Source organism: Trachypithecus francoisi, unplaced genomic scaffold (assembly GCF_009764315.1).
Source record: "Trachypithecus francoisi isolate TF-2019V2 unplaced genomic scaffold, Tfra_2.0 Lachesis_group2, whole genome shotgun sequence".
Taxonomy (NCBI): Eukaryota; Metazoa; Chordata; class Mammalia; order Primates; family Cercopithecidae; genus Trachypithecus; species Trachypithecus francoisi.
In genome coordinates, this window is record NW_022681465.1 from 122895433 (window position 1) to 122918673 (window position 23241).

The following is a 23241-nucleotide window of genomic DNA, read 5'->3' on the forward strand; positions in this document are numbered from 1 at the left end:
TTGTCATAGTTGTTCAAAAAGTCTATAAAATAGTGGTAATATAGAGAGACTTCGAATTTACATTTGCTGAGTTAAACTAATGCATCTTGAACAGGTGCAGTAATTAGAACACTTGGACATTTTCCCTTATGCATACGTTTTCTCTGCTTCTCTTAGAATTTCCATTTGATGAACAGTGTATGACCAACTCAAATTCTGACTCTTCTGGTGGTGATTATTTTCTTTTGTCATGATAGTGATTTGATTACTTAGATTTGAACAAACTAATAATCAGGTATAAGTACCACCCCCTTCAAAGGTGTTTTAGAAAAGATTATAAAGATTATTATGAGAAGTTCATAAAATAGGGCCAGGCATGGTGACTCACACCTGAAATCCCAGCACTTTGGGAGGCCGAGGCAGAGGAATCGCTGGGGGCTAGAAGTTCGAGACCAACCTGGGCACTGTAGCGAGACTTCGTCTCTATAAAAAATGTATATGTATAAAAGATTAGCTGGGCATGGTGGCACATGCCTGTAGTCCCAGCTAAAGTCTTAAAAATACATATTAGGTTGAGAAATAAGAGAATACCCCCTTTTTTTCCCCAAATAAGTTGATTATTACAACATTGTGTTACGTTGTGAGACCACTAATCTTAAAATTTAATCATGCTGAAAATCTGGTCACTTACTATGATGTAGAAGCCTGACATTTTTATATGCAAAAGGTGACTTTCCTGTCTATTGTTTGTAGTAAAAGTAAGGAACATCACGTTTTGTGTGTGGGAAAGGTGTTTCAACCATGAACTGTCCCAGATAATAAAAAATAAGGCCGGGCACGGTGACTTAGGCCTGTAATCCCAGCACTTTGGGAGGCCGAAGCGGGTGCATCACGAGGTCAGGAGTTCGAGACCAGCCTGACCAACATGGTGAAACCCCATCTCTACTGAAAATAGAAACATTAGCCGGGCTTGGTGGCATGCGCCTGTAGTCCCAGCTGTTTGGGAGGCTGAGGCAGGAGAATTGCTGGAACCCAGGAGGCAGAGATTGCAGTGAGCAGAGATTGCAGTGAGCCGAGATCACGCCATTGCACTCCAGCCTGGGTGACAGAGTGAGGCTCCATCTCAAAAAATAATAATAATATTATTATTTTAACTTTAAATCACTCAGGTTAACAAAAGATATATTTGTTTTGTTTTTGAATACCTGTATGGGTTTTTTGGGCATAATTATAACATTTATTGATCACATAGTATGTGTATGGCATTTTCTTTATATGCATTGCATCATTTAACTGCATACTAGAAGAGGCTGTATATTATATTGGCTAAACAAATGACCTTGGCTTCACATGTGTTCTTACATTATTCACCTAAGTGTTAGAAAATATTGCTTCTAAATACATTATCAATATCTTAACAGGTTATATACCGAATGCATATATTAACCAGAAAATTTAAAAAGGAATTGATTTCATCCTCTAAATTGTGTAACTGGAAGATTAGCATTTGAAATTATGTGTTAATTCAACCCCAGGGGAAGGAAGGAGAAAGTCAATCCTGTGTTACTTTCTTTGCTGCCTGACATGATTTCTTAGGGTACAGATTTTTAAGATTGTGTTTGGGTTACCTGTATAGCATGTAGCTGGATTAACAGTGATAGTAAAAGGTGATACATATATTTCAGTGTGATGTGATGTAGGTTTTGAGTTTGTTCTTTGTTACCCCAAGTGGTAAGGTACTTGAAGTTTTTGTTAAGACCAGAGAAAATGGTATAGCATATATTTGTAGTTTGTGTCTGTGTCATTTGATTGGCCCGTTTGTAAACTCAGTTGTAATATAAGAGTCATCACTCCCAGTAGATAGTTGGGGTAGTAGTTTCTAATATAGCTCCCCTTAGAAATAACTAATTTACTAAAGAAAAAAACACCTGAAGCTGTCCTAAGGAATCATAATCCTGAAGGTGTGAAGATGATTATTTTCTTTTTTTTTTTTTTTTTTTTTTTTTTTTGAGACGGAGTCTTGCTCTGTCGCCGGGGCTGCTGGAGTGCAGTGGCCGGATCTCAGCTCACTGCAAGCTCTGCCTCCCGGGTTCACGCCATTCTCCTGCCTCAGCCTCCCGAGTAGCTGGGACTACAGGCGCCCGCCATCTCGCCCGGCTAGTTTTTTTGTATTTTTTAGTAGAGACGGGGTTTCACAGTGTTAGCCAGGATGGTCTCGATCTCCTGACCTCGTGATCCGCCCGTCTCGGCCTCCCAAAGTGCTGGGATTACAGGCTTGAGCCACCGCGCCCGGCCGATGATTATTTTCTTAGTCTATTTCATAATAAAAACCATTTTTGTTTGGAATGATTATTGAGAATAATGAAATGTCTTATCCAGGAAGTTGAAGCATTATCTAGAATATGTGTACATGCTCACTTTAGAATTTTGTTCTTTAAAATACCCTATGTTTCGAGCATTCTTCACATTGGTTTCCCTTTATGCCTAAAGAACAATTAAGTCCTGATTTAGTTTAGTGTCTCTCCACACCCCCATTTTTATTTTTTTTTCTTTTGAGACGAGGTCTCACTCTGTCACCCAGGCTGGAGTGCAGTGAGGGCAGTGGCGCGATCTCAGCTCACTGCAACTTTGGCATCCCAGGCTCAAGCAATTCTCCCCCCTCAGTCTCCTCAGTAGCTAGAACTACAGGTGCTCGCCACCATGCCCAGCTAATTTTTTTGTGTTTTTGGCAGAGATGGGGTTTTGCCATGTTGCCCTTGCCAGGCTGATCTTGAACTCCTGAGCTCAAGCGACCCTCTTGCTGGGATTGCAGGCATGAGCCACGTTCCTGGCCAGGATCCCTTTAGTCTGAAATCTGCATGGTACCAGTAGCAATTAAATAGTTCTTTTAGTGATTGTTCCTTGTTTCCTTAGCAGACACTTAGTAGGATACCAAGTTTATCACACCTTGTTAGAAATTAACAGTCTGCTCTTGTGGCTAGATAGCTTCTGCTGTTTAGTATTTTAAAAGGTGATTGGACAAGATTTCTCCTTTTGTATATATAATGCGTCTAGTAAGAAATAGCACTTCATTCTTGTAGTTTGAGATATTTTTGCTACATATGGGGAACTAATGTCAACTCTCATGAGACCACTTGAGACATAGAATAAGAGCTATTATTTTGTTAAAGGCAGAATGAACAGATCATGAGAGATTCTATAATTCTGTCTGGGACTGTATATTGGCCACCATCAAAGTGCTTACATTTGTGTAATGTGTGCTTTGTTTTGCTTTTTAAATGTGTATTTTGGTTCTTTTTTTTTCCACCTTAGCAAGGAATGTTTTATTCTGAAAAATATATATATATCTATATGTTTAGGTTATATGCTGTAAGTAGGCTGCTTATGCACTGGTGACCTACTTTTCAAGGGTCTCTTGGCCAGAAGCAACAAAACTATAAATATGTAGATACTTGCTTGATTTCTTAGAAAACTGATATTTTTCTCCTTTTTGTGAGATGGAGTCTCGCTTTTGTCGCCCAGGCTTGAGTGCAGTGGTGTGATCTCGGCTCACTGCAACCTCCACCTCCCGGGTTCAAGCGATTCTCCTGCCTCAGCCTCCCAAGTAGCTGGGATTACAGGCACATGCCACCATGCCTGGCTAATTTTTGTATTTTTAGTAGAGACGAGGTTTCGCCATGTTGGCCAGGCTGGTCTCAAACTCCCGACCTCAGGTGATCCGCCCACCTCGGCCTCCCATAGTGTTAGGATTCCAGGTGTGAGCTACCGCGCCCCGCCGGGAAACTGGTGTTTTTCTTACCTCATGGAACTATTAGGTAGACCTGTGGTTGTACTTAATATCTGTATATTTTCTCATATTTTCATTGCAAATAAGTAAAATTTGAGCTTCATGCCCTCCCCTTATTTTGGTGACAATATATCAATTATAAGTATTTTGTAGATATACTGGAAAATATATGTTGGTAATCAGACCACTTACCAAATGATAGGAATGTATCATAATTGAGAATTTATGTCTCTTCTGTTTGTGCTGCCTTCTTTGTGCTCTTTTTTTTTTTTTGGCCTTGCTGAGGTTCTGCATCTGGTGCTTTTTAATAGTGATTATTTTTCTGGCATAAAGAAATTACTTTCTGAAGTCTGTTGAAAGGATTTCAGTGTAAAAGGTGGCCATTACCAGCCACACCAGGTTTTCTTTTTTCTTAATTGAAGTTACAGCAGGGCTGAGTTCTCTTTCAGTCCCTACTTTGTTGATTTAAGGAGAAAATTGTCATAACTGATATATGCTAGAAATAATAGAAGGAGACTGCAATTTTCTGGTTTGCATATTATGGTTACTATGAAGTCATCATCTGCAGGATAGCCTCTCTAGTTTACCTTTCTTTAAAAACAGCACTTAAGGAATGAACACATTTCTAGTAGACTAGATGTGAAATGAGTCTTGGGCTTTTGCATTGTTGACTTTTTAAAAAACCTACCTCTTCTGGCAGTAACTTAAGATAATAGTATCGTTTTTCCAATTTAATTTACAATATTTTATAAAACATTGTGTTTCTCTAGTCTAATACAGTAATAAGTGGGTCACAAGTTTGAAATTTAGTAATTTGTTTATGAGTTCATACTTATGCCTTGTGTACACATTTTATAGTATTCTGAAGTATTTAATAGAGTTTAAAAACACATGAGGATCAGGTTCATGCCTGTAATCCCAGCACTTTGGGAGGCCAAGGTGGGCGGATCACAAGGTCAGGAGATCGAGACCATCCTGGCTAACACGGTGAACCCTCATCTCCACTAAAAAATACAAAAAATTAGCCGGGCGTGGTGGCAGGCGCCTCTAGTCCTAGCTACTCGGGAGACTGAGGCAGGAGAATGGCATGAACCCAGGAGACGGAGGTTGCAGTGAGCCAGATCACACCACTGCACTCCAGCCTGGGTGACAGAGCAAGACTCCGTCTCAAAAAAAAAACAAAAAGCAAAAAACCACACATGAGAGATTTAACGTGTGTGATAAGATAAAATATAGCTTTGTTTAGGAAGTTTTACTTTTTGTTTAAAATTTTTTTTTTTCTTTTCAGTATATCATAATGTTCAGTGAAGTTTTCTTTTAGTTGTTTTCATGCAAAAAAAAATGCCTGAAAACCCTTTTAAAGAAGCAGTGGAAGGATTTTGTTATTCATCATTTAATGATTTATTATACCTAGATAGCCATTTTCTTTCTTTGTGAAAATGTCAGTAAACATGAACATTTTCATGTACTTCAGACTTTAAAAAGAGGATTTCAGTCACTTATAAATGAGCCTTTTTACTGCCAGCTCTGTGTGTGTGTGTGTGTGTGGTGTGTGTGTGTGTGTAAAATACAGATTTATTATCCCTCATCTGAAATGCCTGAGACCTGAAGTGTTTAGTGTTTCAGATGTCAGTTACGTTTGGGTTTTGGAATGTTTGCATTATACTTACAGGTTGAGCATCCATAATCTGAAATTTGAAATATTCTGTTGAGCATTTCCTTGGAAGCCTTATATCAGTGCTCAAAAGGTTTCAGATTTTTGATTTCAGATTTTTGGATTAAGGATATTCAACCTTTACGGATATTTTGTCACCTTTTATGTGTTTGTCTTTAATGCTTCACTGTATGTGTTACTGAGTAGCCAAAGTATGTATTTTGGAATTGATTGTTGATATACCTTTGGAGTCAGAATCTTTGGTACCTATTCATAGATTTAGAAAAGTAGATAATTTATTTCTCTAATGTTTAGTCTATAAACTTGAACTCTTTTCCTGGATGTTAAAGTTCCTTTGAAACTTAATTCATGGTTTTGTATATTAATTCAAAGTTCTTTGTGTAAGTGTTAATTGAGATTTTTGCTTTCGAGAATGACAGTATTCAGATATTTATAAACCTGGGAGCAGAGACTTTTGGCTGAAAATAAAAATGGCATGAACTTTAAACTTGGTGATGTATTGGCTTTGTAGTTTGCTCCCTGAGTAACATTTTTATATTTGCATGTCTGTTTTAACACCTATGTTTATTTGACACAAAGTACAGAAAGAAAACCTGCAGATATTTTCTAAAAATATATTTTGAATTTTGAAAAATAAAGGTTTTTAGCTTAATCTCACCTTGTATAAATTTTTTTATCCTAGAATGTACTTGATGTGGCAATAGTGATTTCCACCCCTGCCCCACAAAATCTTCTAGAGTCAACCGTCAGTCAAATAGGAGAATTCATTTTGGCTATTTAATATCAGAAGGATGCCTTTCTTTTATCTAATGCCCATTGAAAAGTGTCCTCATAACATGTTGTTTAAACAGACTGGGACTTTTTTTTTTTTTTTTTTGAGATGGAGTCTCGCTCTGTCGCCCAGGGTAGAGTTCAGTGGCGCAATCTCGGCTCACTGCAACGCCTGCCTGCCTGGTTCAAACGATTTTCCTGCCTCAGCCACCTAAGTAGCTGGCATTACAGGCATGCGCCACCAGCCCAGCCAATTTTTGTATTTTTAGTAGAGACAGGGTTTTACCATGTTAGCCAGGCGGGTCTCAAACTCCTGAACTCAAGCGATCCACCCACCTTGGCCTCCCAAAGTGCTGTGATTATAGGCGTGAGCCCCACGCCCGGCCAGATTGGGACATTTCTGAAGGAATCTCTGGTTTATGGGATAAAGAGACCTGCTCCTATTGTTTTAAGTGTGTTTGTCCAGGCAAACACCTGTGTGAATTTACCCTGTGTTAGTATCACTGCTACCATTCATTTCAAGCATGTGTTACTTAAGATGGCCTTCGTTAGCCGGGCACGGTGGCTCACGCCTGTAATCCCAGCACTGTGGGACACCAAGGTCAGGAGATCACAAGGTCAGGAGATCAACCCCTTCCAGCCTCACAAGCCCATTCTATTCTATCGTCATTTCATAACCTCTTCCATGTAGGTTACAAGTCGCTAGCCTGACTCTTAGAACCTCTCATTTCCTTTCCATTGTGGAAATCTATCCTTAAGGAAATCACTTCTCAGTGTTCCATCTGCTATTCTACTACTCCTCAGGGATTGTTCAGGTCCCCTTCCTTCCTTACACATCAAACTCCGGGATTTGTCCCTGCCCAGGACTGGCAAATTGACTTTCCTGACTTTAGTCAGGAAACTAAAGTACCTCTTGGTCTGGGTAGACACTTTAACTGGATGGGTAGAGGCCTTTCTCACAGGGTCTGAGAAGGCCATCGTGGCCTTCCCTTTTGTCAGGCATAATTCCTCGGTTTGACCTTTCAACCTCTATACAGTCTGATAACGGACCGGCCTTTATTAGTCAAATCACCCAAGCAGTTTCTCAGGCTCTTGGTATTCAGTGTAGCCTTCATACCCCTTACCGTCCTCAATCTTCAGGAAAGGTAGAATGGACTAATGGTCATTTAAAACCACTCCTCACCAAGCTCAGCCTCCAACTTAAAAAAAGGAGGACCCTGTCAAGGATAGAGCCCAAAAACTTGCCAACCAAGCGAGTCATTACGCTGAACCCCCTTAGGCACTCTCTAATTGGATGTCCTGGGTCCTCCCAAATCTTAGTCCTTTAATATGTTTTTCTCCTTGTCTTATTCGGACCTTGTGTCTTACGTTTAGTTTCTCAGTTCATCCAAAACTGTATCCAGGCCATCACCAACCATTCTGTATGACAAATGCCTCTTCTAACAACCGCACAATATCACCCCTTACCACAAAATCTTTCTTCAGTTGAATCTCTCCCACTGTAGGTTCCCACGCAACTCCTAATCCTGCTCGAAGCAGCCCTGAGAAACAGCGCCCATTATCTCTCCATACCACCCCAAAAATTTTTCGCCGCTCCAAAACTTCACTATTTTGTTTTGCTTTTCTTATTAATATAAGAAGACAGGAATATCAGGCCTCTGGGCCCAAGCTAAGCCATCATATCCCCTGTGACCTGCACATCCAGATGGCCTGAAGCAACTGAAGATCCACAAAAGAAGTGGAAGTAGCCTTAACTGATGACATTCCACCATTGTGATTTGTTTCTGCCCCACCCTAATTGATCAGTGTAGTTTGTAATCTCCCCCACCCTTAAGAAGGTTCTTTATAATCTTCCCCACCCTTAAGAAGGTTCTTTGTAATTCTCCCCACCCTTGAGAATGTACTTTGTGAGATCCACCTCCTGCCCACAGAACATTGCTCCTAACTCCACGGCCTATCCCAAAGCCTATAAGAACTAATGATAATCCCACCACCCTTTGCTGACTCTCTTTTCGGACTCAGCCCACCTGCACCCAGGTGAAATAAACAGCCATGTTGCTGTCTCTCTCACACACACACACAAAATAAGGTCAGGAGATCAAGACCATCCTAGCTAACATGGTGAAACCCCTTCTCTACTAAAAATTTAAAAAGTTAGTTGAGTGTGGCAGTGTGTGCCTGTAGTCCCAGCTACTTGGGAGGCTGAGGCGGGAGAATGGCATGAACCCAGGAGGCGGAGGCAGCAGTGAGCTGAGATCATACCACTGCACTCCAGTCAGGGCGACGGAGCAAGACTCCATCTCAAAAAAAAAAAAGGTGGCCTTTCTTGCTAGTCACTAGACAAAACAGAAAATTTAGTCACTTTCTTCTGCTTATGTTGCTTAGTTATTTATACCTGTTTATAGGTGACATGATGAAAGTATTGTGTTTGGGCTCAACTTCCCCTAGCTTCCCAAATTACGGTCCAATGTCATTTTACTTTTTTAAAAAACTTTTCCTACACTGGGAAGTACCTTTCCAGAATACAGAATACTGTTTCTTTTTTTTTTTTTTTTTTTTTTTTTTGAGACGGAGTCTCGCTCTGTCACCCAAGATGGAATGCACTGGCCAGATCTCAGCTCACTGCAAGTTCCGCCTCCTGGGTTCACACCATTCTCCTGCCTCAGCCTCCCGAGTAGCTGGGACTACAGGCGCCCGCCACCTCGCCCGGCTAGTTTTTTGTATTTTTTAGTAGAGACGGGGTTTCACCGTGTTAGCCAGGATGGTCTCGATCTCCTGACCTTGTGATCCACCCGCCTCGGCCTCCCAAAGTGCTGGGATTACAGGCTTGAGCCACCGCGCCCGGCCAGAATACTGTTTCTTAAGATTATCTGTAATGTAGCTCCAGATCTGTAGTTTGAGTTTCAAATATAAAGATGAACGAACTGTTTCTCCAAAAGAAGATAATGAGGATTACTCCTTCCTCATATTCAAACTTATATACTAATTTTAGTAAATGTGTAAATTATAAAATGGAGAAATGTATAGACTTCTTTCTCATTGAATTATATGTTCTTGGTCTTGTAATGGCACACACATATCAAGTAAAATGAGTAAGAAAGTAGAATTTTAGAAATAATTTATGACAACTTTTACGTAAAAACTGCTAAATATATTTTGTTGTCAGACATTTTAATCCATGTATCTTGAGTATTAAACTCTTTTTGAGTCTCTGTCATAATAGTTAAGATCCCAGAGAATAGAAATATATATTTTTAGGATGGAATCTTGTTACTGTCACTTAACAGTTTGACCTCAGGCAAGTTTGTAATTGCTTTGCCTCCTTGTCTAAGTGATACACTTAATAGAGCAATCTCATAGTGGAGGTATTGAGGATTAAATGAGCCTATATCTGACAGATACTGAGCACTCAGTAAATGTTAGCTGTAATTCTATGGAGAACTGAATCAGTTGTGTTTTAAACTAATTCTAAAAATTTGAATTTTGTAATTCTTAATATTATAATACTGACTTTCCTTCCAGCCTTGGGAACAATTGTAAAATACTCCTTTGTATCTGTATGAGGATTATGGCCAATAAATATAAGGAAATCACGTTGTGAAACTGAATGTCATAGCCTGAAGGAAATCAGGTGACCAAAGCCAGTGATTTTCAAATGCCATTTAGATCTGACTATAGTATAATCTTCCGAATATATACAGTATATAATTTTTAATGGCATCCCATATCTCACTCTTCAAGATTATTGTCCAGTGCCTCTGAGGTAAGAGGTGAGGAATCTGTTTTTAAATGATATGATTTTTGCAAATGGTCTATACCATTTTTTTCAAGAGGATGTTACTTAAGATGGCCTCTATTGCCGGCCTTACTTTACAGGCACATCTTAAGCAGCTCATTTATATCATCCTGTACACTGCCAAAGTAGAAAGTTTGTTTGCTTTCTAATTTGAAGGTAGACTGTGCCACTCTCTTACTTAGAACATCCGTAGTGTTCCCATTGTCTAAGAGGTTCAAGTCTAAGCTCTTTAGCTAAGTGTGCAAGGTCCTCTGTTTCCTCAGACTTCCCCCTTTTTCTAGTTCCTTAACTGTATTGACGTATGCCTCTTAATGTGTTTTATTTATATTACCCTGCTACATTGAGCACTCCTTCAGGGCAGGTATTTTATCTTATTCATTTGCATTCCTGTTTCCTGGTGTAGAGGAGATAATGATTATTTACTGAAGGGAATTGCTTTTTGGGTTTGTTTATGACAGGATCTCACTCTGTTACCTAATCTGTAGTGTAGTGGTGCAAACGTGGCTCACTGCAGCCTCAGCCTCCCATAACTGGGACTACAGGTGCATGCTGCCACGCCCAGCTAATCTTTAAATTTTTTGCAGAGATAGGATCTTGTTATATTGCCACGGCTGGTTTCAAACTCCTGTCCTCAAGCGATGCCCCCCACCTCAGCCTCCCAAAGTATTGGGATTTCAGGCGTAAGCACCATACCTGGCAGGAATTGCTTTTTAAGGAGATGCTTTTCTCCTGGGTTACTTGAAGTGATTATAGGCCAGTTTTATTGTATTAAAATGTTTATAGAAACAAAGATTTTCATGCCCTTAGTGATGACCTATTTATTGGGGGAAAAAAAATGATCTGAATTTTTTCTCATCCCTGGAGCACATGGTAAGTATGTAGTAAATGAAAAGGGGTGCCTACCAGGCCAGGAATTAAAAGATCCTTTGTCAACTCTAAGCACCCTATACGTTTTTAGAAAATATATTAATAAAACTTTGAAGGGAAAAAGGTGAGTTCCACATGGAACATGTGTCTTACCCAATACGTATTATTGCCTGAATGCATGACTCAGAGTAAATGAAGTTTGTGACTAATTAACTAGTTTCTAATTTGTGTTTCTAAAATGGATATATATATATATAATTTATATATATATATATAAATTTTTTTTCTTCCTCCCATAGCTTTCCCATGGTTTGGCATGGACATTGGGGGAACTCTAGTAAAGCTCTCGTACTTTGAACCTATTGATATCACAGCAGAGGAAGAACAAGAAGAAGTTGAGAGTTTAAAAAGTATTCGGAAATATTTGACTTCTAATGTAGCATATGGATCCACTGGCATTCGGGATGTACACCTTGAACTGAAGGATTTAACACTTTTTGGCCGAAGAGGAAACTTGCACTTTATCAGGTTTCCAACCCAGGACCTGCCTACTTTTATCCAAATGGGAAGAGATAAAAACTTCTCAACATTGCAAACGGTGCTATGTGCTACAGGAGGTGGTGCTTACAAGTTTGAAAAAGATTTTCGCACAGTAGGTATCTTTTACTCAAAACTGAAAATTGATACGTGTTCGTTTTTAAATATGAGAGTAGGTTTCCATCTAGCATATTCCTGAATTCTCCCTGCACATGCAGTGGGAAATATGTATCCGTGATTGCCTTTCACTTGGGGCGTTTTAAACACTTTTTTGGGATAACTAAAAATTGCCCAGATTTAGCCATGTTGTTGCACATAATATTTGGTAAAACTTGTTTAGGACTATGCTACAAAGCTACAATAAAAAGGGAATTTGGGGACTTTAATGAATTTGGCAGTGTACAAAGCCAGATATAAATGAAACTTGAATTATTTTCACTGTTGTCCTACATTTACATGGTTTTTGGAATATTGCTTATTCAAATAATATTAATCTTCTAGGGCCATCTCCTTCCCAAACCCTAAGTTTGGAAACCAGTGTCTTTTGGTTAGTATGGTAGACACCTGAATGAAAATCTGTTACCCTTTTTTTTCTGTTTTTACACTGTCAATCCTGCCATGTTCCTGTGTCAGATGGGGTAGTTTGAATGGATATGGCAGGAGAACTATGAGTATTGGTTTGAGTTATGTGCTGTTAGCAGTTTGCCATCTTCTAGTCTTTTCCATTAGAAAGAGAGTTCAAAGAGTGGTTTGCGAGGCTTCTAGTCTTTTCTATTAGAATAAAGAGTGGCTCTATTTAGGAATACCACTGAAATTTGTTTTTCTTGAAAATGTTGGCCGGGCGCGGTGGCTCAAGCCTGTAATCCCAGCACTTTGGGAGGCTGAGACGGGCGGATCACGAGGTCAGGAGATCGAGACCATCCTGGCTAACACGGTGAAACCCCGTCTCTACTAAAAATACAAAAACTAGCCGGGCGAGGTGGCGGGCGCCTGTAGTCCCAGCTACTCGGGAGGCTGAGGCAGGAGAATGGTGTAAAACCCGGGAGGCGGAGCTTGCAGTGAGCTGAGATCCGGCCACTGCACTCCAGTCCGGGCGACAGAGCGAGACTCCGCCTCAAAAAAAAAAAAAAAAAAAAAAAAAGAAAATGTAAATGTGAATAATTTAATTTCTCAAAATCATAAGAAAATACTGTTAATGGAATATAAAGGCTGATGTGGAAGGATCACTTGAGGCTAGGAGTTTGAGACCAGCCTGGGCAACATAGTGGGACCTTGTCTCTACAAAAAATAAAAAATTTAGCTTGGACAGGGCGTGGTGGCTCACACCTGTAATCCCAGCACTTAGGGAGGGCGAGGAGGGCGGATCACGAGGTCAGGAGATGGAGGCCATCCTGGCTAACACAGTGAAACCCCATCTCTACTAAAGATACAAAAAATTAGCCAGGTGTGGTGGCGCACACCTGTAGTCCCAGCTACTCAGGAGGCTGAGGCAGGAGAATGGCATGAACTCGGGAGGCAGAGCTTGCAGTGAACCAAGATCATGCCACTGCACTCCAGCCTGGGTGACAGAGTGAGACTCCATCTAAAAAAAAAAAAAATTAGCTTGGCATAGTGGCCTGTGCTTGTAGTCTCAGACACTCAAGAGGCTGAAGTGGGAGGATTGCTTGAGCTCTTGAGATTGAGGCTGCAGTGAGCTGTGATTGAGCCATTGCACTCCAGCCTGGGTGACAATGAGACCCTGTCTCAAAAGGAATATAAATAACTTAAATGGCTCATAGAAGCGAGACCCTTATAATTTGAGATAACGATCTATAGTACTGTATGAAAAGAGGTGCCTTGGGAACACAGAGGAGTAACAACAACTAGAGAGTTGAAGAGGTTCCCAGAGGAACTGATATCTAAGCTACAATGTTTTATCACAAATGTCTTATAATACACTTTTTACTAACCTGAAATGATGAATTTAATAATTTCAAACTAGTACTCAAACTATAATACAAAGACAGGAGATTAAGGTATCAGTGATTAATCAGAAATTAACCTGTCAGTGGGTAGATGAACAAACAGTATGATCATTCCAGAGGACATCATAAGGTAGCTATGTGCTTGCACCTATGCATAGATTGATCATGAATACCAAAGCTACACATGCCAGATTGATATGGTATGTTCTGTTGGAAAATCAGATACCATAAATGGCATTGCTGTTGTTGACATGACCCTCCAACATGCTAAACAAACATTTGGTAAAATTCCAAACAGTAAGAAGTATAATATTCCCTTGCTTTATATGGTGGTTCATTTCCTAGCAAATATAGTATATATTTAAAACTATGTGGGTTGGGTGTAGTGGCTCACGCCTGTAATCCCAGCACTTTGGGAAACCAAGGTGGGCAGATCACCTGAGATGAGGAGCTGGAGACCAGCCTGGCCAATATGATGAAACCTCATCTCTACTAAAAATACAAAAATTAGCCAGGCGTGGTGGCAGGCACCTGTAATCCCAGCTACTCAAGAGGCTGAGGCGGAGAATCGCTTGGACCCGCGAGGTGGAGGTTGCAGTGAGCCGAGATCATGCTACTGTACTCCAGCCTGAGTGACAGAGCTAGACTCCATCTCAAAAATAAATAAATAAAATAAATAAATAAATCCATGGGACAAATACTTTTGTATTTATATACACTGACAGATAGGTAAAATAACTTTGTTCTTCTCTAGCCTCAGGTAATTATAAATAATTTTCCTACTGCCACTATAAAAACGACTGGCAGAACACCCAAAGATAATGCATAGATGGGGTAATTCTTTGGTTTGCAGAAATGTCCCACCTATTAAAGATATCTGACATCGCAAGTCCCTGCCCACTAAATGTCAGTTTGGTCCTTCCTTCCTCCCCATCATTTAGAAAGCTAGCAGTGAGGTGATACCACCCTCACTGAGGACCAGTAGACTAGGTGAAATCTCTAAAGAGATTTTGACATGAAACAAAATGAAAATGTGGGGGTCATAGATTATTTTTAATTTTTGTAAAGTAATACAGGAAAATCATTTAGTTGAGTCGAGTGTTTTTGAATGTCATCCTTTTTTGTTTTGTTGTTGTTGTTGTTTCTTAACAGATTGGAAACCTCCACCTGCACAAACTGGATGAACTTGACTGCCTTGTAAAGGGCTTGCTGTATATAGACTCTGTCAGTTTCAATGGACAAGCCGAGTGCTATTATTTTGCTAATGCCTCAGAACCTGAGCGATGCCAAAAGATGCCTTTTAACCTGGATGATCCCTATCCACTGCTTGTAGTGAACATTGGCTCAGGAGTCAGTATTTTAGCAGTCCATTCCAAAGACAACTATAAACGAGTGACTGGGACAAGGTAGTGACCTTTTTGGTTGTATTGCTGCATTCACATTGTTTTATATATACACAGAAGTTATGAAATCAGTATAATAATGCCATTTTCACCAGTAAAAGAGCATGTTTTTGCACAACAGCAAAAATTGTGTGTGTGTGTGTGTGTGTGTATGTGTGAAAGAAAGAGGGTGCCATGTTTCCCAGGCTGGTCTCGAACTTCTGAGCTCAAGCAATCTGCCTGTCTCAGCCTCCTAAAGTGCTGGGATTACAGGCATGAGCCACTGCTCCCAGCCAACAGATAGTGTATTTTTATAGGATGTATATATCAAGACTCAAACTGAAATTATTAAATGTTTATTAGTCTGCATCAGTTGGGATCAAAATTTCCATAATAGTAAAAGTGAATTTTTATCTAGAATGAGTCTGGTAACGTTTTTTTCTAGAATTTAACCGAAGAGCATTTACTTGGAAGCAACAGTGTTCTATTGATTTTAAAACTTTACTATGTTTATATTTTGTTCTTTTTTCCAAAGCATTTGCTTCTTTACCTATTTTTTCACTTTTTAATAGATATTAATATATGTAAACCTCTAGCTTGCAACGTGCTGAATAAATGAGCATTTAAACTGCAGTATTGGGGAACATTGTAATTTATTCTTATAGGATGAATTAATGTGATTTCTTTTTGTGATAACATTAATGTTCCCAAATAGCCCACATACTTTTCTGTAATACCTGAAATACAAATGAGAAGTAAGATTTAAAACTCATTATTCTTTTATGTATTTTATCAACTTTTACAGAGAGGTGAAGATTCCTGTTTAAGGAAGAAAGATTTTGGGATACTTTAGATTGGTTTGTGGAAAAACTCATTTTAATTTTAAAGTAGTAATTCTGTTTAAATTATACTTATATTTAATTAGTACTTTATTTTTATAGTGGTTAAAAGTTGACCTCTGTTGTAATTCTCTATGCCAAAGAATCACACACTACTATTACCTTCTTTGGTTAACTCTAAAAGAAGTTCAGTCTGTTAACTAAATCCAACAGTGATTCAGGGTAGAACTTCCTGGAAATTTAGGTAAGACTAGGGAGCAAAGGTTTAGAGTTTAGGAATTAGATATGATTTCATTCTGTGAGCATATCCAAAAGAATAATAGAAGCAAATAAATTTCTGTAATTGACGTGTTGGCCAGCTGGACATAAATTTACTCATTGTATTTATGTGTAGGTCATGTTAAATGTTAATGTATCACATTGAATTGATTTCATCCATGTCAGACCAAGTAAATAAGCCTTTCCCAAAATCATTTCTTGGAAACCATTTAAAATTACAAAGCTGGGCATGGTAGTTCATGCCTGTAATTCTCACAGTTTGGGAGGCCAAAGTGGAGGATTGCTTGAGACCAGGAGTTCAAGACTAGCCTGGGAAACATAGTGAGACCCCCATCTCTGCAAAAATATATACATATATATTAGTCCAGTGTGATAGTGTGCATCTGTAGTCTAGCCGCTGCGGAGGCTGGAACAGCAGAAAGATTGCTTGAGTCCAGGAGTTCAAGGATGCAGTAAGCTATGATTATGGTCACTGCACTCCAGCCTGAGGGGACAGAGTGAGACCCTCTCTCAAAAGAAAAATTACAGATTTTCTCTTTGTAATTAATATGGTACTGATTTTTAACATTTATTCCTTTTTAATGCACACAAAAATTTAGTTTTGGTAACTACAGAGTGTAAGGTATTAGCTGAAGACTTTGGGAGATATTTAAGAGGTCTTTCCTCTTACTTCCACCAAGTGATTTTTTTTTCCTTTGGTTTATTCTTTGATCTAACAAGTTTGGTTTTACTAAACAATTTTTGTTGCCTTCGTTATGTTATTTCAGCACTTAGCATTAGTCATAGGTTTTTTCTGTGTGTTTATTGAATACATGAATGATCCACCCTTTTACTTTAGAGAAAGAATACAATGTATAAATGCAACTTAGCAAGTTTCTTTATTTTCTTTAGCCTTGGAGGGGGTACCTTTCTGGGTTTATGCAGTTTATTGACTGGCTGTGAAAGTTTTGAAGAGGCTCTTGAAATGGCATCCAAAGGTGATAGCACACAAGCTGACAAGCTGGTCCGTGATATTTATGGAGGAGATTATGAAAGATTTGGTTTGCCAGGTTGGGCTGTGGCATCTAGGTAAGTTTAACATTTGTGTTATTTAAGTTATAGAACTTAAGTAATTCAAGTTGCTTATGTTTTTGGAAAGCAGTACAACAGAAAGTTGTAAGGGTGCTTTCTCTTACCCATTTTAGGTTCCAAGTTTTGAACATTGATGTCATTTAAAAATTAAGTATACATTAAGAAGTCTACCCTGAGTGCACCTTGTGGGAAACTTTTCTTTTTTAATTTTTGAGTGTCCTTCCAGTGTTTCTCGATGCATGTACAAATACATATTCTTACTTTTCTCCCCATATACAAAAGGTAATTTACCATTGTATGGCATAGTATATATACTCTAAAGTATCCATATAGCCTAGAAATCTTTACATGTTGTTGTCCTTCTGTTATACATGTATAGGATAAATTCCCAAAAGTTGGATTGCAAATGCATTTTTGAGATATTGTTTTTTTGTTTTTGTTTTTGTTTTTGTTTTTGTTTTTGTTTTTTTTTGAGACGGAGTCTTGCTCTGCCACCCAGGCTGGAGTGCAGTGGCCGGATCTCAGCTCACTGCAAGCTCCGCCTCCCGGGTTTATGCCATTCTCCTGCCTCAGCCTCCCGAGTAGCTGGGACTACAGGCGCCCGCCTCGTCGCCCGGCTAGTTTTTTGTATTTTTAAGTAGAGACAGGGTTTCACCGTATTAGCCAGGATGGTCTCGATCTCCTGACCTCGTGATCCGCCCGTCTCGGCCTCCCAAAGTGCTGGGATTACAGGCTTGAGCCATCGCGCCCGGCCGAGATATTGTTAACTATGCAAAGGAGCGGTGCTGTTTTTCACTCTCACCAGCAGTAAATGAAAGTGCCTGTTTCACCAGTAGAGTGCTGACTTTTGCATTTCTCCATCTGGTGGAGAAATGGTATCTTAATGTTATTTTATTTCATTTTATTTTAGGCAGAGTTTCACTCTTGTCACCCAGGCTGGAGTGCAATGGCACCATCTTGGCTCACTGCAACCTCTGCCTCCCAGGTTCAAGTGATTCTTCTGCCTCAGCCTCCCGAAGTAGCTGGGATTACAGGCTCCCGCCCCCATGCCCAGCTAATTTTTTTGTATTTTTAGTTGAGACGGGGTTTCACCATGTTGGCCAGGCTGGTCTTGAACTCCTGACCGCAGGTAATACACCCTCCTCGGCCTTCCAAAGTGCTGGGATTACAGGCCTGAGCCACTGCGCCTGGCCCTTAATGTAATTTTAATTTACATTTCTCCTACCGACTCTGGGGTTAAGAGCCTTGCATATTTTATTTTCTGTGAGTTGTTGTTCATGTTCTACTTTTCTGCTCGATTGTTATACAGTTGAATTTATCAGTCTTTTCTTTTATGGCTTCTGGATATTGATTCATAGTAAGTAAGTCTTCTACATTCCAAATACATAAAGGAATAAACCCTTGTTTTCTTCTAATATGTTAATGGTGGTATTTTTATACTTAAATCTTTGATTTACTTATAGTTTATCTTAGGGTATTTTGTAAGTTACAGATCATGCTTTCATATTTCAGGTTTTTTTTTTTTTTTTTCCAGAAGGCCCTAATGTCTAATAATCCATCTTTATTTCACTGATTTGAGATGGCTTTTTTACATATGCTGGCTTTTCATTCTGTTGATGTACCAGCATTATACTTTCAGCTTTATAGAGGCATAGAAAGTATGTTTTAATCTCTAGAAGGGCTAGTTTAACTTCTTTGCTTGATATTCTGTATAAATTTGGCAAGCATTTTCTCTATTACAAAAAGTTTTTTTGGAATCTCAGTAAGTTTACATATTAACTTGGACAGATGATATCTTTATAGTAAGTCTTGCTGTTGAAGAACTTAGCTTGTCTGTTTAAGGCTACTTTTGTGCCTTTCACACATTTAAAAAGGCCTCTCCAAATATGTCCATACATGGCTTTTTAAGTTGATTCCTAAATATTTTAAATTTACTGTTCTGTTATTTATCAGTCTTGTCTCTCATTATGCTTCCTAACCATTGTTGCTTGTGCGCCCCAAGTTCTTTGTCAGGGAATCCAGTGTCCTTTGATAGTGGACTTTGTCTCACTCTTCAGTAATATCTCTTGCCTCTCCCTCACATAGACGCTTCACTCTGACCAAACATCTTGTGATTTCATAGATGTTTTCATTTCTCATTTCTGTGTGCCTTTAACCTTTAGTTGCCTCTGCCTAAGATTTTCCTTCTCTTTTTGTCTGGCTTTTTCTGGTCCCTTTGCTTTGAAAAGCCCTGCCTCATACCTTCTTAAACTTTTTTCTCTTACCACTTAATAAAACATACTTTTTTCTTTGTATTTCCGAGGTTAGCCTTTGTTTGTTTTTTCCCCTGTTACTGTTAGCGCTTCTCTTGCTGTCTTTTGTATCTAGGTCTGCATTGTCCATTATGGTAGTCTCTAGTCACATCAGGCACTTGGCATTTGAGTGCCACATGTTGAAATGACAATATTTGGATATATTGGCTTAAATGAAATGTACAATTAAAATTAATTTCACGTTTATTTTTACCTTTTTAATGTGGCTAATAGAACATATATGAAATTATATATTACTCGTATTTTATTTCTATTGGACAGTGCTGCACTAGACTAATTCCCTGTTTGAGGGACTATCTATCTCCAGCACAAAGCTTGGTATGTCATAAATGTTTCTTGTGACTGAATGAGAAAGAATTTGAAGTTAAAGCTGAGATACTTTTGGAAACATTTTGTAATTTTGACTTTGTTAATTTGTTTTGAATCAGGTTTAAAAGCGAAGATATTTTGGTAATCTTTGCTTTCTTATAATAACTATGCTTTTTTTTTAGATGTCATTTTAACCTTAATTCTTTGAAAGGTATTACTTTACTCTTGCATAGATTTTTTTTGTTAGGTTGTTTTGATCTTATCCCTATGTGTTTCTACTTTTTGGTCCTAATTTTATAAAAATATCCAAGTTATAGATACATCTGTTAATATGTAAAATGTTGCTTGTTTTCAGCAGATTTGACTTTATTTTTCATTTTTCTGCAGTTTTGGGAATATGATTTATAAAGAGAAGCGAGAATCTGTTAGTAAAGAAGATCTGGCAAGAGCTACTTTAGTTACTATCACCAATAACATTGGTTCTGTGGCACGAATGTGTGCTGTTAATGAGGTAAAAAAAAAACAAAAACACAAAACTCAAATTATCAAAAATGTGAATTGGAGTCCTATATACACCTAGCAGGGCTTCTTCACTTTCCCTAAGGAGGCCTCTGGGATTGAGATGTAGCCCATTAAATGCCAAGACTCATTAGGTATATATGTTATGAACCCAATTGCTATATTACCTTTAAAGAAAGTAGCAGATAATTAAAATTGAAATAGGAGAAATTTATTCAGAATTTTTTTTCAGAAAAACACAACCTAAATCCCTTGAGGATGTAAAAGAAAATTCTAAGCATAAGATATTTTGAGGTAACTACTTTGTGAAAGCATTTTTTTTTAGTCTTACTATTGCATTTGGAAGGCAGCTATGCTCACCACTATGCCACCAGTGCTTAATGTTGCATTTGGTTAGTGAAATTCTTGGAAGTTTTCTTACTGCCCTCGGCTTCTTTACAGTGCTGCCTTGTTGCATATGGATCAAGCAGCATTGTACAGGGCTATGAAGGCATTGAGACCTGTTCTTCATGATATTTGAGTGGTGTTTATTGTTCCAAGAAAAGTGTGAAAAGCATATACTGTTAGATTGACCATATAGTTGGGATTCTTTGTTTGGAAGAGAATATATATATTTAATTCTAGCTTCCTTACATAATAATAGATATATTTGCCCATTTAATTTTTATAAATATCGAATACTTTAAATGGATTGGGAAATATGCTTTTTGAAGGAACCTTTCATTTGTTCATTCATTCATTTATTCATTGAGTAAATATTTATTGATTACCAGATGCCAGACATTGTTCTGGGTATTTGGAATATATTAACGAAGAAAACAAAGATCCGGCTTTGTGGAGTTTGCATTCATTCTAGTGACATATTAAGTAAATTGTTTAGTGTGTATTAGGTGATGAATGCTATTTTTTTAAAAAGAAACCATCAAACAGGATAAAGAGGATTGGGAATAGGGCAGAGAGTGGTAGAGGACAAATTGCCAAGTAATTGAGTGGTTAAAGGAAAGCTTTCTTGAAAATGTGATTCTTAGGCAGAGATTTGAAGAAGATGAGGGGGAAACTGTGCACGTAGACATTTTGGGGAGAAAGCTTCCAGCAGAGAGAACAACTATGCAAATCCTCTGAATTATTCTATATTTAAATCCAGAACTTGATCTCATCAGTTTTTTAATAACTTGAGAAACTTAAGTGTTAGTTGGTTGATGGAGTTACTAGTAGGCCATGTTGGGAGCTGACAAAAATTTGAAGCCTTTATTCTTAGCCCTTTATGTCTAAATTTCCACTGACCAATTGAGTTAACAATGATTTAGGCCATGGTTTATAGTATCCCAACTTATGTACAAAGATTTCTACTCAAAAGTCAGTATATTGTGAAAGTCGAAATAAGTTTTCTGGTGATTCAAACACCAGTTCCCCTAAGATTTCCTAATCATAGAGATATCTAAGAAACCAAATTAGTGTGGAATCTTTGCAGAGAGAGAATGATTTGATTAATCAGGCAGGGGATGGAGAAAGAATGCTAGAATCCTAGAGGAATGCACGTGCCAGTGCCCCAGTCAGTATTACTCTCCAATTCTATAGAATCCACAGTTGCATGTAATTGTTCAACATGCATTGCAATATATGGGACAAGTTTGCTACTTATTCTAAATGCATTTTATAGTACTTACCATGTTTTGATTTTTTTTTTAAATCACATCAATAATGTGCAATATATAGGACAAGTTTGCTACTTATCGTAAATGCATTTTATAGTACTTACCATGTTTTGATTTTTTTTTTTTTTTAAATCACATCAATAATGTGTCTCCAAATGACTTTGTAAGGGGACTATTTATTGGCCATTTTCAAAAACAAGTCTCACCTGAAATCATCTGCTAGGGTCTTTCTAGAACCTTTTTTTAAAAGTAGACTTTATTTTTTAGATCAGTTTTAGTTTCACATAAAATTAAGTGGAAAGCTCAGTGAGTTCCCATATACCACCTTCCATATACACACAGCCCTCCTCCATCCTCAGCATCTCACAGTAGAGTGATCATGTGTTACAGTCAGTCACCCTGTGCACACATCATCATCACCCAAAGTCCATAGTTTAGGGTTCTTGGTGTTATACGTTTTGTGGATTTTGGATGATGTGTGCAGAACTAATTTTTAAATACTCAGGATTATAGAGCTATATGCCAGGAATGTAGTAGGTATTATACTGATAAAGGGTAGTTGTTGTTTACATCTTTAAATAAATATTTTGAAACCTTTTATATTGTAAAATCTGTTAATTATTTTTACAAGTTTTTTCTTTGTTCTTTTCTTTTAGAAAATAAACAGAGTTGTCTTTGTTGGAAACTTTTTACGTGTCAATACCCTCTCAATGAAACTTCTGGCGTATGCACTGGATTATTGGTCAAAAGGTCAACTAAAAGCATTGTTTCTAGAACATGAGGTATGGTAGGAAAATGTTTTTTGTGAATTTTAATAGCATGTTTTTTAAGAGACAGGGTCTTGCTCCGTCACTCAGGCTTGAGGTCAGTGGCACGATGATGGCTTACTGCAGCCTTTTCCTCCTAAGGCTCAGCAATCCTCCCACCTCAGCCTCCCAAGTAGCTGGGACAACACGCATGCACCACTATGCCCAGCTAATTTATTTTTATTAATATTTTTTGTAGAGACAGGATCTGTCTTTGTTGCCCAGGCTGGTCTGGAACTCCTGGCCTCAAGCAATCCTTTAGAGGTGTGAGCCACCATGCCCAGCCTTAGGTAGAATATTGGTTCCTTCACTTCAGTTTCAGTTGTGAGGAAGACAATTGGAATAACCTGCTAGGCACCCCCAAGTTTTTTGGTATTCATTCCACATAATGTTTTGGATTAACTTAACTTGAATCATTTTGTGATCAAAGTCAAATGGCTGTATCATTACAAATTAGTAACAGAGATTCAAATTATTCTGCTCTTAAAAGCTTCCGTGTCTCATTGTCACTGCTCACACAATACAAATCAGAATGGTGTGCCCTTGTGCAGTTCCACATGGCATGCCGTGTGAGTGTCAGGCACAGCCAGAGGAAGTTAGTTTGTTTATTAAGTAAAGGGGAGAGGGTGCAGAATTGCTATTACAGTCCTGGAAGCTTTAGTGTCTAAAGGCCACACTTTTAGAATACATATT

At 38.4% G+C, this 23241-nt stretch overlaps 1 protein-coding gene across 2 annotated transcripts in view; it reads left to right on the plus strand.

Annotated features, from left to right (window-relative positions):
- The window catches only part of PANK3 (pantothenate kinase 3), a 28498-nt gene that overhangs the window by 1567 nt on the left and 3690 nt on the right, over window positions 1-23241 (plus strand). The window contains exons 2-6 of one of the 2 annotated variants that reach the window (XM_033180341.1): window positions 11175-11527; window positions 14529-14782; window positions 16768-16944; window positions 19956-20079; window positions 22399-22524. In XM_033180341.1, the coding sequence (XP_033036232.1) occupies window positions 11175-11527; window positions 14529-14782; window positions 16768-16944; window positions 19956-20079; window positions 22399-22524 (1034 nt within the window). The remainder of the gene's footprint in view (window positions 1-11174; window positions 11528-14528; window positions 14783-16767; window positions 16945-19955; window positions 20080-22398; window positions 22525-23241) is intronic. The other variant, XM_033180342.1, reaches the window with a different exon arrangement.